The 18,303-nt window shown below is 44.2% G+C and overlaps 1 protein-coding gene across 1 annotated transcript in view; it reads right to left on the bottom strand.

Moving 5' to 3' along the window:
- Positions 1 to 18,303, bottom strand: part of LOC126198994 (myogenesis-regulating glycosidase-like) — a 94,703-nt gene that overhangs the window by 40,033 nt on the left and 36,367 nt on the right. Inside the window, exons 4-5 of the mRNA XM_049935667.1 lie at positions 12,192 to 12,626; positions 468 to 624 (exon numbers count right to left, since the gene is read on the bottom strand). Coding sequence (XP_049791624.1) covers positions 468 to 624; positions 12,192 to 12,626 — 592 coding nt within the window. The remainder of the gene's footprint in view (positions 1 to 467; positions 625 to 12,191; positions 12,627 to 18,303) is intronic.

Below are 18,303 nucleotides of genomic sequence, written 5' to 3' on the forward strand. Positions count from 1 at the left end.
AATTGGGGAAAAAAATCTATTGTACAACGTGAACAAAAAAGCGGGTGGTCGATAGACACATCGTGCGTCATCAAGGAACTGTCAGTTTGATAACTGAAGAAATTAGGGTGGGGTAAAAGTTGAAGAGGGAGGCCAAGAGACAAATATACTAAGCAGGTTGAAATGAACGCAGGTTGCGGTAATTCTGCAGAGATGAGAGGCTTGAGAAGGATAGGCTAACATGGAGAGCTGCATCAAACCACTCTTCAGACTAGAGACCACAATAACAGTTATCCTTAATGTGGGACTTAAATATAGCAACAAGGTGCTCGTAGAATTATAAACATGAGTGTGACAGCTAAGGCTCGGAGATAAAACCTGCAAAAGGAGAGGAATAAGAAAGAAGTCGTCAGATGGAGAAAGAGAGTGAAACTCGAAAGACGGCGTGAGGTAACACCTGCGGCGTGGGAAAGCTGTACACACGGTACCTGAGTTAATGCCCTGGGCGGTGGTGTCGTTGGCGGCGATCCACCAGATAGGCGGGTTGATGAGCGTGCCGTTCTCCGCGGCGGCCTCCATCAGCTCGACGATGCGCGGCGCGTACCGGGCGTGCAGCTCCGCCAGATCCCGGCTGATCTCCACCGTCTGCAAGACAGGTCACCCAATACAGAACGTACGTTACCTGTGCAATAACACGTTCCAAAATACCATTGTTTGCTCACAGAGACCGAATTTAAATCTACACTACTTGCCTTTAGAACTGCTAAAGAAATGCAGATAATAAACGGGTATTCATTGGACAAATATATTATACTAGAACTGACATGTGATTACATTTCCACGCAATGTGGGTGCATAGATCCTGAGAAATCAGTACCCAGAACAACCACCTCTGGCCGTAATAACGGCCTTGATACGCCTGGGCATTGAATCAAACAGAGCTTGGATGGCGTATACAGGTACAGCTGCCCGTGCAGCTTCAACACGACACCACAGTTCATCAAGAGTAGTGACTGGCGTATTGTGACGAGCCAGTTGCTCCGCCACCATTGACCAGACGTTTTCAATTGGTGAGAGATCTGGAGAATGTGCTGGCCAGGGCAGCAGTCGAACATTTTTTGTGTCCAGAAAGGCCCGTACAGCACCTGCAACATGCGGTCTTGCATTATCCTGCTGAAATGTAGGGTTTCGCAGGGATCGAATAAAGGGTAGAGCCACGGGTCGTAACACATCTGAAATGTCCAGTGTTCAAAGGGCCGTCAATGCGAACAAGAGGTGACCGAGACGTGTAACCAATGGCACCCAATACCATCACGCCGGGTGATACGCCAAAATGGCGTTGACGAATACACGCTTCCAATGTGCGTTCACCGCGATGTCACCAAACACGGATGCGACCATCATGATGCTGTAAACAGAACCTGGATTCATCCGAAAAATGACGTTTTGCCATTCGTGCAACCAGGTTCGTCATTGAGTACACCATCGCAGGCGCTCCTGTCTGTGATGCAGCGTCAAGGGTAACCGCAGCCATGGTCTCCGAGCTGATAGTCCATGCTGCTGCAAACGTCGTCGAACTGTTCGTGCAGATGGTTATTGTCTTGAAACGTCCCCATCTGTTGACTCAGGTATCAAGACGTGGCTGCACGATCCGTTACAAAAAAAATGGCTCTGAGCACTATTGGACTCAACTGCTGAGGTCATTAGTCCCCTAGAACTTAGAACTAGTTAAACCTAACTAACCTAAGGACATCACACACATCCATGCCCGAGGCAGGATTCGAACCTGCGACCGTAGCGGTCTCGCGGTTCCAGACTGCAGCGCCAGAACCGCGCGGCCACTTCGGCCGGCGATCCGTTACAGCCATGCGGATAAGATGCCTGTCATCTCGACTGCTAGTGATACGAGGCCGTTGGGATCCAGCACGGCGTTCCGTATTACCCTCCTGAACCCACCGATTCCATATTCTGGTAACAGTCATTGGATCTCGACCAATGCGAGCAGCAATGTCGCGATACGATAAACCGCAATTGCGATAGGCTACAATCCGACCTTTATCAAAGTCGTGATGGTACGCATTTCTCCTCCTTACACGAGGCATCACAACAACGTTTCACCAGGCAACGGCGTTCAACTGCTGTTAGTGTATGAGAAATCGGTTGGAAAGTTTCCTCATGTCAGCATGTTGTAGGTGTTAACCCCGGCGCCAATCTTGTGTGAATGCTCTGAAAAGCTAATCATTTGCGTATCACAGCATCTTCTTCCTGTCGGTTAAATTTCTCGTCTGTAGCACGTCATCTTCGTGGTGTAGCAATTGTAATGGCCAGCAGTGTAATTACTTCGAGCTTTTTGACAAATAGGATAGATTGAGTAACATGTAGGTCAAAATAACATTCTATCCCATACACATACGGTAGGGGAAAAGTTTACTTCTTTGGCACCGCACATTTAACCCCTTCGGGACACAAGGCCCGCATATGTGGCCCGATTGTCACGTCACACACCCAGCGCTGTATCTAGGGACTGGCTTGGAGTATCAACACGGGACGGGGCGCATCCTGACCAAAGGGTAATTCTTCTCACTAATTTCAGGTGGGGATCGTCAGCGCTTTCTTGCTATATGTCATCATAGCAAAGAAAAGAGGGGAGACACCAAAGAGTCTTTTGCAGTTTTTAAGAGTCTCGTCAAGGAGCTTGTGGGCGACGTCAGGGCTCAACCAACCCATCGAGGAAGAGGCCACGCTCTGAGCATGGTGACCTACACAGCAGGGACGGCCTGTACCATGCTATAGCAAGAACAGGCACCGGAAAACAGGGTGACTGTGTCGTTTGCAGTGATCGCTCCAAGGTAGGAGGGCGAAACTTGTTCGTCCAACCCCTCTCTTTATGTTCCTGAGCGCTTCACCAGGTATCACAAAGTAGCAGAGTACCGAGAGGATTTGTAAAATGTGGTTGCATATGGAAAAATCATTATGCCAAAGTAGTAGTTTGTTTTAAGCAAATATTATGAAATTTTGTAGTTTATGGACATAAATCCCTCAAAATGGACTTTTTATTTTTCTCCCCACGGACGTCCTATTAGAGATAAAATTGTATTTTATATGTCCTTTTAAAGCTAAAACTTTGAAGAATAAGATACAACTAATTTTAATATGTCTAATTCAATGCACCACCTCTCAAAAAAAAGGTAAAAAAATTAAATATTTCATTTTTTTCTATTTTAACACTACCACCAAGTGCACGATATGGAATAATGAAAATAGTATGCCAGTAAAGAGCGTGTATTAGCTTCATTTACAAAAAAATTACACCTATAAGTCAAAAACTGTAGAATTTCTAAGCGATGAAAGAAACCTTAGGGATATGGAACCCGCATAGCGCCTCCGTATTGCTCCGCTTTGGGGAAACTCGTCCCGAAAGGGTTAAACTGACTTACTCAATGCCTCTCACACCCGCTTCCCAAAGCATGCTAGCTATCTTTATTAGATCTATACGTACTTTGTATTTATCGATTTCCAGTGCTTTAAGATGTACCCCTTGGTTTTTGAAGGAAATATGCTCATGTCGATAGCGGATAGTGACGAAACATAAGGCACTAGACCACACATAGGTTCAATTATGTCGTGACAGCACAGTCTGAATCGCTTTCCACCAGTCGAAAGTGACAAGAGGCTCTTGTAAGGCAAGTTTCTCGGACCGAACAGGAAAACGGTATTATAAACTTTATGTACCACTGTAACTAATATTGTGGAAGCATACGATTGTGCAACCCGCAGTTTGCGCTCTATCGGACTTTAAAAATGTACATCACTCTCCTCAACAAATTGCATAAAACAACATGCAGAAACAGAATAGGTCCTTTAGGCGAATACAGTACCTGTACAGTCCTCTAATCACATTCTTGAGCTGCAAAATCAAATACCACTCGACTCACATTCTGGAATTCAGTATCATGTGCGGGAGTATTGTACTTCGTCGTTTCTACAAATATTGAAGCTTAGGCTGATACGCTGGAAAAAAGCTGGTTATGAAGAATAGAATGCAGTTTCATAATGAAAATTCTATTTCCTAATTTAGTGTTGACGGCACTGCAAGAGAGTCCTTATACAATCTGTTATCCTTCTTGCTTATACTTTATTTTTCCGAAGAAATGTGCATTCAAAGATTGTACGTATTTCGTTCTTTTTGACTGAACGATAATGGACACAATTTCCTTCATTTCTTCATTGAGACAGAATGAGTTGTTTTATCTCCAATTCTTTTATTACCGCGTCCTCTAAATGGGTCTTCATTCTGTCTTTGTTTCATAATCAGATATTACTTTGGTGTACTTTATATAGACGGATGTCATCAATAACGAGCTATAGGTGCAACTTTAAATGTAGGTGTATAATACGAGGGTGAGTCAAATGAAAACCTCAAATATGTTTTTAAACATTATTTATTGTTCAGAAGCGGTACAAAGCTGTATCACTTTTCGACGTAATCTTCCCCACGCTCAATGTAAATCATAGAGCGCTTACAAAGTGCATAAATTCGTTTAGAAAAAAATTCCTTTGGTAGTCAGCGCAACCACTTATGCACTGCGTGGGGTACCTCTTCATCAGAACGGAACTTCTTTCCTCCCATTGCATCTTTGAATGGTCCAAACATATGGAAATCACTTGGGGCAAGGTCTGGTGAGTATGGTGGATGAGGAAGACACTCAAAATGCAGGTCTGTGATTGTTGCAACTGTTGTACGGGCCTTGCATTGTCATGTTGCAGAAGGACACCTGCTGACAGCAAACCACGTCGCTTTGATTTGATTGCAGGCCGCAGATCCGCAGATGTTTTTTTTTTTTTTTTTTTTTTTAGGATATCTGTGTATGATGCACTGGTGACAGTGGTCCCTCTCGGCATGTAATGCTCCAGAATGACGCCTTTTTCGTCCCAAAAGGGAGTCGGCATAACCTTCCCTGCTGATGGTTCTGTTCGAAACTTCTTTGGTTTTGGTGATGAGGAATGGCGCCATTCCTCGCTCGCTCTCTTCGTTCCGGTTGGTGGAAGTGAATCCAGGTTTCGTCCCCAGTAGCGATTCTTGCAAGTAAGATATCACCTTCTCGTTCAAAGCGCCGAAGAAATTCTTCACAAGCATCAACACGTCATTCTCTCATTTCAGGAGTCAGCTGCCGTGGCACCCTTCTTGCAGACACTTTGTGAAACTGGATCACATCATGCACAGTGTGGTGTGCTGACCCATGACTAATCTGTAAACATGCTGCAATGTCATTCAGTGTCGCTTGGTGGTTTTCCTTCACTATGGCTTCAACTGATGCAATGTTCTGTGGAGTCACAACTCGTTGTGCCTGACTTGGACGAGGAGCATCTTCCATTGAAGTCACACCATTTTCGAACTTCCTACTATATTCATAGACTTGCTGCTGTGACAAACATGCATCACCGTACTGAACATTCATTCGTCGATGAATTTCAATAGGTTTCACACCTTCACTACGCAAAAACCGAATAACAGAATGCTGTTATTCCCTGGTACAAGTCGCAAGTCGAGCGGCCATCTTTAATCTGATACTGCGACGGTATGTGTGTATGTGCACTATGCTGCCACCTACAGGCCATTCTGCAAGCTGTTTGTAGCACGCTTACCAACTTACAGGGTAAGGGCGCGAAATTTCGATTTGGTATTACAAATTTAATGTTTTCGTTGACACACCCTCGTAACTATCATAAATATATTCAAGACGATCTTCCGAAAATTTTGTCAAAATACTAACAGTATTGGATTTCTTTTTTGGTGAACGTTCATAGTCACCAGAAGACTTAGCTTCTCTTTCAGGAGTACTGTTTCCGCCACTGCCACCAGCACTGCAAACTATAACACTGTTAATCGCGTTATCGTCCATAAAATTGTTTTCTTCGTCCACTACCCTATCCAGCGTAACAACAGTTAAGCAGTCAAATCAATATTCACGTTTCTGAATAATTAGATTCTCCAAAAACATTGCGAAAGTGTCATCATCCTGACCTACACCGTCTTCTGTTGGATAACTCCTTCTTAATTTGGTAGCCACAATATATAAAACATTCCAAACATTAATAGTTTAGTTCATTTTTGCTGTATATGTATGAAAATGCTGTCACACGTATGTTAAGCACGTCCACTACTTGCACAGGTAACTGACTGGTGTGTTCACTCCCTTTTCTCCAAGACTACAAGCACTGTTGTGTACAAACCAAGAGCAACCAAGTCACACGACTTCTTGGGCATAGCTATAAATTAGCCTCTTAGGCAAAAAAATTATGTACATATACAGAAGACAAAAATATGATGTACATCTGTAGATTTAATGACAAGAAATAGTTTCACAAATTGAGCAAGTCAATAACTCGTTGGTCCACCTGTGGCCCCTGTGCGGGCAGTTATTTGTCATTGATTGACAGAAGTGTTAGGTATATTGCTGAGGGATGCCGTGTCAAATCCTGTCCAGTTGGCAAGTCAGACTGTCAAAACCCGAGATGATTGGCATCCCATGGCAGTCTGGGACGTCTTCAGACATATCTCAATGATTGGAGTTGGCTTGTCTTCAGTGATAAGTCCCGCTTCGAATTGAGCCCCAGTGAGCGGATTTCTCCCCAAGTGAGAAAGTTTGGACGACATATGGGCAGGGACCTCCAATCATCTCGGGAGTTTGACGATCTAACGTTCCATTTTTTCAGACTTTGGCACAATATCCCTCAAGAGGACATCCAACAACTCCATCAATCAATGACAAGCCGAATAACTGATTGCGTAAGGGTCAGAGGTCAACCAAAGCGTTATTGACTTCCTCAGTTTGTATAGCCCTTTCTTTTGAAAACTGTGATCATTTGTTTGTCGGTACATGTACATTACATCATAAAACATTCTTCCGTCTCATTCGTATAATTTCTTCATCGTGCGTCTTTGCCTTTATAACTCTAGCCAGCGTAAATGATTTTTTTCTCTTAATGTTTTGTATCAATCAACATATTTTGTAATAAATGTAATTACATAAAAATATTTTAAATGCATGTATCATCATCATCATCATTGCACAGTTCTAGTTTCTTGGGTACTGCTAATGAGCCTTTCCCACTTCCTTTGTCCATGTACAACCTGTCATAGAGAGATCAGCACCGTTCTTCCTCCGGCGGCGATGTCATACTTAATCATCTCTATCCAACGTCTTCTGATCAGTACGTTTTACTTCCACTCTCTTTCTAAATTTATTATGGTTGCTTCTGTAGACTACAACCTCAATACACCGTACCACTTGGATAAAAGGAATGAAAGATTCCATGTTTCTTCCTCACCTCTTGACTCCTCAGCTTACCCTTCTTTGTCTTTTGGAAGGTGAATCTAAGTAATTTGCTGATGCCAGTGGTCTTGCTAACTCTCTGTTCATGACGATGCTTGCTAACTCTCTGTTCATGAGGATGCTTGTTTCCATAAGATAGATCAATACTGGTATGAAGTATCAATGGCTCGTCAGTGATTTTGCTTTTGCTGGAATCATGTCGTCCCAAAACAACGTTTCAGACTCATATATCTGATCAAAACTCTTTCTGATGTATCTGCATGTACCACTGTTATAACAGAGCGCATTTCGACTACCTAAAGTGAACAATGGAGGGGTGCGGTTCAGTTGTGACTAGGTGATTATTGTTTATCTAACATGGATAGTGGGTTGGCATTAGGCTGAACGACAAGGTTAAAACGTTCAAGTTAATGTCTGAACCAAATCAGTGTGAACCGCAGAAAGACAGTAGCAGTTACCGAGAAAACTCTCAGCTCTGCGCTGTGCGCCACACTGTAGCTGCCACAGTATCATTCTGTGGAAGACGTACGTAACGAGCCTGGGTACATTATTTTTAGCGTAGGATCGTCAAATACCGTCATTGTGCATCTTTGTCGCCACACTTCTCGGAATCTCACTACGAGGTGAAGTGTAGCCAGGGGAGAGATTTTTGAAACACAATGCTGAATAGGATCAGCCTTTCAATTACATAAAGTATGTACTGTCGTCTGTTTCCGCGGTGGTGCACTGGTTGCAGCTGTTGAAATCAGTAAAAGCTGTATTTTGTATAGAACGAAACTTGGTCCTCTATTTCACAATTGCATGTAAGACAACCAGAGAATGGGTAAATAAAATTTCTATGGAAGTGATACAGGAGGAGAAGATCAACAGGACGAAGAGAGCGCTGGATGACACCTTCTAGGGATGCCCTGTGCCTCACTAGCTGCAGTTTCGCCTCACGTGTGACACCAAGGTGCATAGGTGGTCAGGGTGGCACAGTCACATACCGTGCAGTAGTACATAAGGAGGAGCAGGCCTGACGATCCCCAGTCGTGATGAGAAGGACTTGTAGAAATGGCTGATTCTCTCTTCGGATCCACGTTCCATAGGGTGGATAACGAACCCAACCTTCTGTGTAGGCAGTATATAAATTAGAAATGGAGAAACGCAGCAAAATATCGTACGATATCAGTAATGATGGTATTGCAGGGAAAAAAGGGGGTTTTGAAAGCTGTACTATCAACACTCTGCATCATTCCAACGCAATTTGAATCGCGCGCCAAAAACACATCAACCAATCAGAGACTGTGCTCGACATCTATTGAGCTTCCCATGGTGACACAGACAGCATCCCAGAGTGCCCCAGAGAGCTACAACACTAAGAAGAATCGCTTCTCGGCTTTTGGCAAGATCAAAGTTTGTAGTATTTGTGGCCCTTAAAAGGGCCGTTTAAGGACAACTGCTTTCAATGATTATACAGAGTACAATCACCCACAATGCGACAATCTTCCAAAGAAGAAGGACCACTAGCCTTCACCCATAAGTGAACGCTGCAATCAGAATTTATCTTACAACGTCTACGACAAGACAAAGACAAACTCCCGTGCGGAAATAGATAAGAACCCTCACTAGCAATAATAATCTCAGAAACCGGTATAGTACGGTAAGCTAAGAGTTTCAAAGGATTCCAAACCGGCTCTTCCTGCATTGTTACAAGCAACGATAGCTACAGTTAACCATCCGTTACCCAAACTGGAGGAAGAAGAAACTTTCATTAAAGAAAAATTTAACTTAGCACCACAAAATAAAGTAGGTCCATGAATAAGAACAAATTGAGTAGTTTTACCAACTCCTCTTATTTCGTTCTTTTTACCCTTCGCAGATGATGTCGAAGCACCAAGGGTGCCGTCCACATTGACAAGTGATTTGTAAACCAGCATTCGCCGGCGACGACGAAAACAACGTTTACGCATCTTTGTCGTATACCTTTATTAATTTCATAGTCATTTGGAATCAAATTTGAAAATTACTTTTACTCTTAGTACGAAACAGATCGAAACCGCAGCGTCCCAAAAAAAGAGGGAAAGTGTTGAAGTTGGACAGAGAAAGTTATGCACGTAATAAAGAAAGGACCCCTTTCATTAGCATCTCCACCACCTGTCAAATATATACCCCGTCGACAAGCAGGATGCATCGCGCCTCAAGTACTCAACAATGCTCCTCGCAGTCGACGCACCAGTGTGGACATCGATTCCTCATTTATGGCCACAGTTATCCAAGTTCTTGTATGCCCATCCCCGTGACTGGAGATCTGGCGGACTACATCCGTTCGCTATTTTAAGAAAATGAGACACCTACAGCCGCCCTTTTGATGTCATTTATTGTACAGCTACCAGTGTCGGCGCTCCAATGCACCATCTTTAGGACTTAGCTGACGCTGTGATGTTGTCTCTCCAACTGTCAACAGCTGATGTTCGGAGAGACAACATCATAGTAACAGGCAGCCTGCCTAAACCAATTATGTTTGCCACTGATGCACTGTGTAATGGTGTTAACCCCTTCAGCATCAGCTAAGGCCTGAAGATGATCCACTGAATGGCCGAAACTGGTAGCCGTACAATAAATGACATCATAATGATAGCTGTAGGTGTTTCATTTTCTTACACTTACCCACTTTTCGAGCCTCCGTTGGCGACTTTCCTGGGACCCTGATAATCTGTATGCACTGTAAAGATCGGTAAGCAAAATCATGCGAGTGAAGCCGTGACACCTGGGCCCCGCGACGAGAAACTGGCGTGGCAGCTCACCAGTCGCTGTTGGTGTTCGTCACTGATCCGGCAAACATTTGTCGCTCTGTGGACCGTATATTCGCTCCTTCAGCCCACGAAAGTCGTCAGCTGCCTCTGTCGTCAGCACGTTGTTGCCTGCGGCAGTCAAGTCTGTTCGCGTCGGTGGGAAGTGAAGAGTCCATCGCATCCATCGGGCAGTCACCATTGCACTCCGCCTAGTGCGTTGAGGTCGTGCTTCTTGCCATTCTGCGGTCGACCGAGCGAGGTGGGGCACTGGACTCGCATTCTAGAGCATGACGAGTCAAATCACAGTCCCACTTTCCAGATTTAGATTTTGAGTCATTGCACCAAATTGCTCCAGGCAAATTCAAGAGTTGAGCTGGCGGGGTTGCTCGGGTCGCCTTTCGAATTCTTGGCGCCACTTGCTCGATCTGTCGTGTGCTGTCCCTCTGGTTTGAGGTCACTAAGATCTTTGTCCGAGTTTGTTAATGGGAGACGGAGCGTGTTGTGGTGTGTCGAGTTTGGTGGTGGTAACGGAGCGAGGTGGACGGTGTGAGAGGTCAGCCCGGTGACAAAGGCGGGAACGAGTGGTTGCTGGGCGTATTTGTGCCTGACTGCGACTGCCGTCTTCGTGACTAGCCTGGCCAGCCAACTGTGGGAGAGGCACACCGATCAGAGAGTTGAAGCCAGTTTCGCTGTGCTGAATTCTGGGCCCCCTTTGGAACTGGCAAGCTTCAGCTTTGATTCGTGAACTTCAGTTAAATTTTGGATTCTGAGATCTTAACTGTTATTAAAGACCTGCCTGTTTTCTGTTTGGTGATTTCATTTGACTGAAGCTGTTATTAAAGAAAACCTGTCGTTTTGCTATTTGGTAATTTTGCTTAACTGAAGCTGTTAATATTGAAGGCCTGCCTGTTTTCTATTTGGCAATTCTACTTAACTGAACCTGTTAGCGTTATAGGCCTGCATGTTTTATATTTGGTAATTCTACATAACTGAAGCTATTATCATTGAAGGCCTGCCTTTTCTCTTTTAATTAAATTAAAAACTATTTCATAATTTCGGTTAGCTGAAACTCTTATTAATCAACGCCTCCCTGTTTTTATTCCCCCCTATTGAGAGCTGATATCTTAATCTGTGTTGTAATTAACTGAAATTGTGAGTGCCAAAGGCGTACCTGTATCAGTGGTATTTATGCCAATAAGGAAGTGACAGGGAATGAAACATGCTGATACATGGACCCTAACCTTTCTCCTTATATCCCTTCATCCATAATTGTAGGTTTCAAACGAGGTTGCTCTGAAAAGGCACGGAAGATTTCCTTCCCCATTCTCGAATGATTCGAAGTTTATGATCCGTCTCTAATGACCTCGATGTCGACGGAACGTTAAATCCTAGTATTTCTTTCGTTCTGCGGTAGACTGTCTGTGGCGGCCACATAAATCTACGACCGCATCGCAGCACAAGTCAAACCCAGTCAATACATTCTCATTGCCAGCAAGTCACCACCTCTTTCCCTTCAGCCAAGCAGGTATCTCCAATTCAGTTGCATACATGTACAGTGCGCTGGTCACCAGACTCGTCCTAAAAGCTCCTGTCGCTAATCTATCCCCCCAGTGGTACACATGGTCGAATAAATGCAATGCTGAAGGCGCTGCCGAACCATAAACCACTCTCAAATAGTCAAGAGAGGACATGGTTCTCAGTAGGGTGTGTGATCACTTCGGATGGCACTGCATACAGTGCTACGTGCTCCAATGCTGGCCACAAAGTTGGTACGGAGCTCGTATGGTAGGGCGTTCCATTCCTCCATCGTCACTGTTTGACAACTGTCGGATGGTCGTTGGACCATACGGACGTGCTGCAGTACGTTTCTCCAACGCATCTTGCAAAGGACAGATCAGACCATTCGTCGAGTATTCTGTCCTTTCGCCAAATGTTTTCTCGTTCCAAGAACTCATACCGAGGATGTTTACGCTTAGATACAAATAAGTGAGCACATGCCAGGAAGACGTGGAAAACAGTCTTAAATCAATTAACAGACTAAGTGCTTGAAGAGAGGTGTAACAAGTAACAAAAGATGTCTCATTTCCAGAAAGCTACATACCTCTTCATCGAAGTCCCAGGGCACGTAGGAGAACTGTATGGCCGGCATGAATACGTTGGCCTGCAGCCAGCGAATGAAGAGCTCCTTGGTGAGGACGTCGGAGCCGTAGCCGTTGCCGCCCACCATGTCCGGCAGCACCAGAACGTAGCCCACCATGTTCATCTGCAGCAGCGTCGTCACCAGTGTGGGCAGTCCGTTGTCGAAGGTCCACTTGGTGTCCTTGTCGATCATGCGAATGTAGACTGGCAGGTTCTGCGTTCGCTCGCCCGTGCGCACCTCTATCATGGGCCCGAACTGCGAGACCGTCTGCAGGTAGTCGGTCGAGAATTGTATGGGGTTCAGATCAATGGGTTGAATGTCGGGCAGCTGGGGCAGCCAGCTGGTCTCGCCGGCGTCGAACTTGAACGAGTCGATGCCAGTCTCCGCGAGAAGAGCCTTGAAAGAGAAGGCGGAAACCGATAAAAGGTGTAGCGGTAGTTTCCACAAACCACGAACACCACATAAGAGGGGTGTTCAATAAGTAATGCAACACACTTTTTTCTCTAGCAGTTGCGGTTGAAAAAATGCGAAATTTCTTGTGGGACATCGTGGAATATTCCAGCTTCAGCCCCTATAGTGTCATGAATTTTCGATAGGTGGCGGCGCTATATGTAACCTTAAAATTGGGGTCTGCAAAGGAGGTGCGTTCCAAGCAGAGGGCTGTCATTGAGTTTCTTTTGACGGAAAACCAGAACATCGCAAATTTTCATAGGTGCTTCCAGAGTGTCTATGGAGACCTGGCAGTGAACGAAAGCACAGTGAGTCGTTGGGCGAGGTGTCCGTCATCATCGCAACAAGGTCGCGTAAGCCTGTATAATCTCCGGAGTGAAGGCAGGCCGCACACAGCTGAGACTCCTGCGCAACTGGAACGTGCGAACACTCTCTTTCGAGGTGATCGACGGATCACAACCGAACACCTCGCTGCTCAAACGGACGTCACTCATGCACCAGTTGGGGTACTCAGAAGTGTGTGCCCACTGTGCTGCCTAACTGAAAACCATAAAGTGCAACGTGAACCATCAATTAGGGCGGTTCACAAACAACTCAAGTACACATGTTATTCCAAAACGTTATCGAGGAAGTAGGGGCCAGGAGGTGCTGGTGAAATAACACACACTGCTAAAGATACCTTTTTATTTTAAAGACTTTCTCAATAATAAATTTTTAAGTCTGACACTTTTTAAGCCCGCATCTCGTGGTCGTGCGGTAGCGTTCTCGCTTCCCACGCCCGGGTTCCCGGGTTCGATTCCCGGCGGGGTCAGGGATTTTCTCTGCCTCGTGATGGCTGGGTGTTGTGTGCTGTCCTTAGGTTAGTTAGGTTTAAGTAGTTCTAAGTTCTAGGGGACTTATGACCACAGCAGTTGAGTCCCATAGTGCTCAGAGCCATTTGAACCATTTTTTGAACACTTTTTAAGAAAACAATTCCAAAAACAGTTTTCAATAGCTGAAAACTTTTGTTTATGAAAAGGAGATTGCAAGCTATGACGTTAACAACTCCCCAATAATAAGATTTTAAACATGATATACACACACACACATATATATATATATATATATATATATATATATATAACAATTAAAAAAACTCTTTTAAATCGCTGACAAATTTTCTCTATGTAAAGGATATTGCAAGGTATGAAGTTAACAACTACCCAATAATAAGATTTTGAACTTATCGTATATATATATATATATATATATATATATATATATATATATATATATATAAAAGAGAACAATTCCTTAAAGAAAAAAACCTTTAAGCAGCTAGTTTGTACTAAAATTAAAATAGTTGTCTCTTGCCAGTGAAATAACTGATATTACACCTGTCAGTTGTTACAAGATAAATGTGAATAAGCCAGCGCACAAACCTTAACATTAAAGGCAGTTCTCAAAAAAAAATTTTTTAGCTCGGTGAGGGAGTGACACGTCTAAAGGGGCCCAGATCACAATAGTCGGAATAGTTATTGGTGGTCTACGGGGCCACAGCAGATCAGCCCCAAAAACTTGCATTACAAGCCACCATCTCCCCGAGTTACCCAAAACCAGAAGATGTAGCAAGGACGGTGCCTGTACAGACTCTGGACCACAGAGACACAAGACACCGACCCTAAGTCACCCAATCAAGGTGTGAATGAAACGGCCCAACCAAGAAGCAACTACCACATTCCCGCGGACAGGCAAACGCAAACTGTGGTGGGAAGAACCCACCAAAGCCACTGGTGAAGAAACTCATACACTTCACTAGAACTTGAAAAACCCCTTTTATCTCTACAGTAAACAGTACTCAACTTCTCACACTCCACCACAGCGCCGGGAACACGTTGCACTTCCTTATTCTCGTCAGAGCCAACCGCTGCCAGTGGTTTCAACGGCCGATAAGAAGACATACGGCCCCACGCGCTGATCTACTGCACCACGGCTTCTAAGCTTCATAAGCCACGCACATGCGGGTAAGGCAGGCTCAGCCCCTGACAGCCAAGAGGTCGGCCAAAGCACGTGGCGAGCAGCTGACGACCCACAACAGCAGGGCCCCGCTCGCGCCACCACCTCTCTCGATCACAGTCCAGTACGTACCCCTCGATCGTCACGCGACCGTACACTTGCTCCACCTCCCGCCAGAGGGCGGTAGCGATCCAAACAGCGCGCCAAACCGAAAGCGCCACCGCAAACACTGAACGGAAGAACTCCGCCTGCCGCGCTTTCCGAAGAGCCGGACACAACTACGGCTCACCCACCGTTATTGGCTAATGGATTATAGCCTAACCGTTTAAAATAGTTTAACCGTGTGCAACTGATAAAGGCTGAGCGGTTAATATTTACACGGTAGTTGTTTCGTATCAAATCCAACAAAGCTAATTAGGATGTGAGATAGCAGTAATCAGTTCATACTTCGTTGTTAATGCTCTGTATCGTTTGTCTAAACAGCACAAATCAGGCAGTTACTCCCTTCGTCTGACAAACTAATATCGGTTAACTCATCACAAGTCGCCTATTAATGTCGTCACTCGCCAATATTCTTCACATAGTACTGAATGCACAATCCTTACTGCAATCCAAATCGTGGGTGTCGTGCGCGATTGTTGCGTAACCGCTGTGCACAAATGAACACTTAAACACATCAAACAAATCACCCAGTTAACGCCATTTACGTATTTGCTGGAGGTCAGGCCCACGGCTTTGGGTGACACACATAGCGTTCAAACAGTTGTAAACGTGGTCGCCGTCCTTCCGAAATCAGCCCTGCTCGCTTAGCAGCCAACTTACTGGCTCGGAGTCTCAACATTGATTACTCTCTGGCGCACTGGGCGCTCGACTATCGATAGTACCTACTGCGACCCGTGTGAGGCAAAGACATATTGTTCTCAATACGTAGGGGCGGTTGACCCTTTACAACCCTCCATTCAAACCGGACTTGGTTCGCTCTATGTTTCATCTCTGCTCTCATGAACCGTTGGCTATGAAGAAAACATTTTGGCACTGACAAGAATCTGCAGATCGGCGTAGAGGGCGGAAAACACAGGCGGTTACACTGTATGACGAGGGTATTGGAAAGGTGGTACAATGCTACGATAAAAGTCTTACTCGTAGCGGCGCCCAGGTAGAGAAGCAGCTGAAAGTTGTAGTTAACTGTTAGAAAAAGATTTGATTTTCGCTGTGGTTTCCATTTCGCAATCGACCGTTGCTTACTTTCTGAACAGCCCTCGTACATCATCTGCATCCCAGGTGGGGATGCAAGTCAATGCCATTTCGAGTCTGCGACAGTCCGTTGTAGTCGCGATACTAGAAACTGTACATCTCTCTTCATTGGTGCGACGGAATGTAGTTCTCAGATCATATTCTGTAGGTCACTTCGTTGCAAACTGAAATCAACCTCGAACAAGATCCCATTTGTGGCACTCATACCTGTTGTCACAGCTTCCACTCGAGTTCAACATTCTTTTAACTACTTATGTATGCTAACGACGTACAGTTGTATCTAGAGATGCGGACCGAAGAATGTAGAGTTCCTCATCACGATGAGCAGGAAACCCTAGTCTTAAACTAAACTGTAAGACATCACATGGTATCCGTATTACACCAAAAACTGGTCAGCGGACATGTCTGTGAAACAGCTCAAAATGGCTCTGAGGACTTACCTTCTGAGGTCATCAGTCGCCTAGAACTTAAAACTAATTAAACCTAACCAACCTAAGGACATCACACACATCCATGCCCGAGGCAAGATTCGAACCTGCGACCGTAGCGGTCGCTCGGTTCCAGACTGTAGCGCATAGAACCGCACGGCCACTCCGGCCGGCTGTGAAACAGTTTCTCAGTTACTTCTATGGTATTATCCATTCACACTACGAAGAAACAGTAAATTTGCGTCAGAATATCAGCATTATTTTGAATGAAAATCATAATTAGCAAGATCAAAATCTCACAGTATGTAGGAAAAATCTCTCTATTGCCTCTATGCACTCTAAAAGTTTACAGTATTTCCACCTCAAACAAAACAAAAATTAGACTTTCTGTAGCTCTGCCAAATCCTTACTAATGTGATGCAGCTCAACAGACTCGACCTAGCTCTGAATGCGGGACCCTTCGGATGTTTGAGCACATCGGTACTTTCTGTGCTCTGTTGTGGTGGATACGACAGCTTCAACGACACACTGTTTCCGTAGTCACTTTCTTAGACTGTGCTGTCCTCAGTACGGCTCCTCGCATACCAGTACATACATCTACATCTATACTGCTCAAGCCACCATTCGGTGGGTGGCGGTGGGTACTTCTGAAACCACTGTCTCCTCCACCCTTCCCTGTTCCAGTCGCGAATGGCATGTTGTAAGAGCGATAGTCGGTAAACTTATCATCATTACATTACTACAATACCGAACCGGATAAATCTTGCATATTGGCTTTACCAATCCAAACTCTAAATCTTTCTGTATCTCTTTCTTCATTCCAGCCATACGACTGTGGAAGAAACTACACAGTAACCTGCGTCGTTACTCGAAACCATTCTCATTTCAAGAGGAGAGCTGTCTGTTATCTTCCACTTAGCTGCCCTCCCGCAATATCCCAGCTGTTCTGTTCTAACCAGAAGTGAACCAGTAGCTCTGTTGTATTGTCAATACCTATATCTTTTACTGTTTTCTTCTTTCAGCCTCATCTACCGACCTTACAAAATTTATTTCTCGTTTTTCATCTGGCCAGTCAGTTTTTTCTCGACATTTGATGATTTGCTTACTGTTGATATGTGCTTCTGTTAGATATAAATACTCGCATTCGACAAGAACGTAATGAGTGTTGACAGAACCGAAAGTTCTTAAACTCCATATATTCATTACTATAGCTATTATTATTATTTTGCACTTCCATTTTGGCCAACTAAGGAGCTGGTCACAACCTAAATTAGTTCTCATTTGAACATATATGTTCGTCCAATATTCATTCTTCTTAATTATTATTATTATTATTATTATTATTATTATTATTATTATTATTATGATAAGCATTATTTTAAAATGTATTCCTTTATCTCAACGTCCCAATTGCACATTTATTTTTAGGGTGACTGGTTTTGATCAGTATTAGATCATCTTGTAACTTGTGTAGTTATGTAACCACACAGATCTGAAGATGACCACATACTGACTGAAACTACTCATTATAAAAATAAAAATAAAAATGAAGGAAACATATAAGCTTCAACACAACTGTGGGATCTATCATGAATAATACGAATATTATCGTTAGTAATGTCCTAATCTGCTGCTAATAAAATATGCATATTGTAATTGTTACTGTATTATTATTATTATAATTATTATTTGCTATGAATGTTAAAATGTTACACATTAAAGATGTCTTGTTAGATGTAAGATAGCACCTCTTTCGTAAAATTCGTACGTAAGTCCGCTAAGTTAACAGTCACCTGAGCCAGCCCTGCACTAGGCTTCACAATGCTGGGGAACTGGTACTCACTCTCCAACACTTCCTGCAACTGCTGGCCCATACATCTGCCATGTGAACTACCTGACAGCAGAACCTCCTTCTTTCTGTTTGAAACTAAAACTGTCTTAGGGTC

This window comes from Schistocerca nitens, chromosome 8 (assembly GCF_023898315.1).
Source record: "Schistocerca nitens isolate TAMUIC-IGC-003100 chromosome 8, iqSchNite1.1, whole genome shotgun sequence".
NCBI classification, from domain to species: Eukaryota; Metazoa; Arthropoda; class Insecta; order Orthoptera; family Acrididae; genus Schistocerca; species Schistocerca nitens.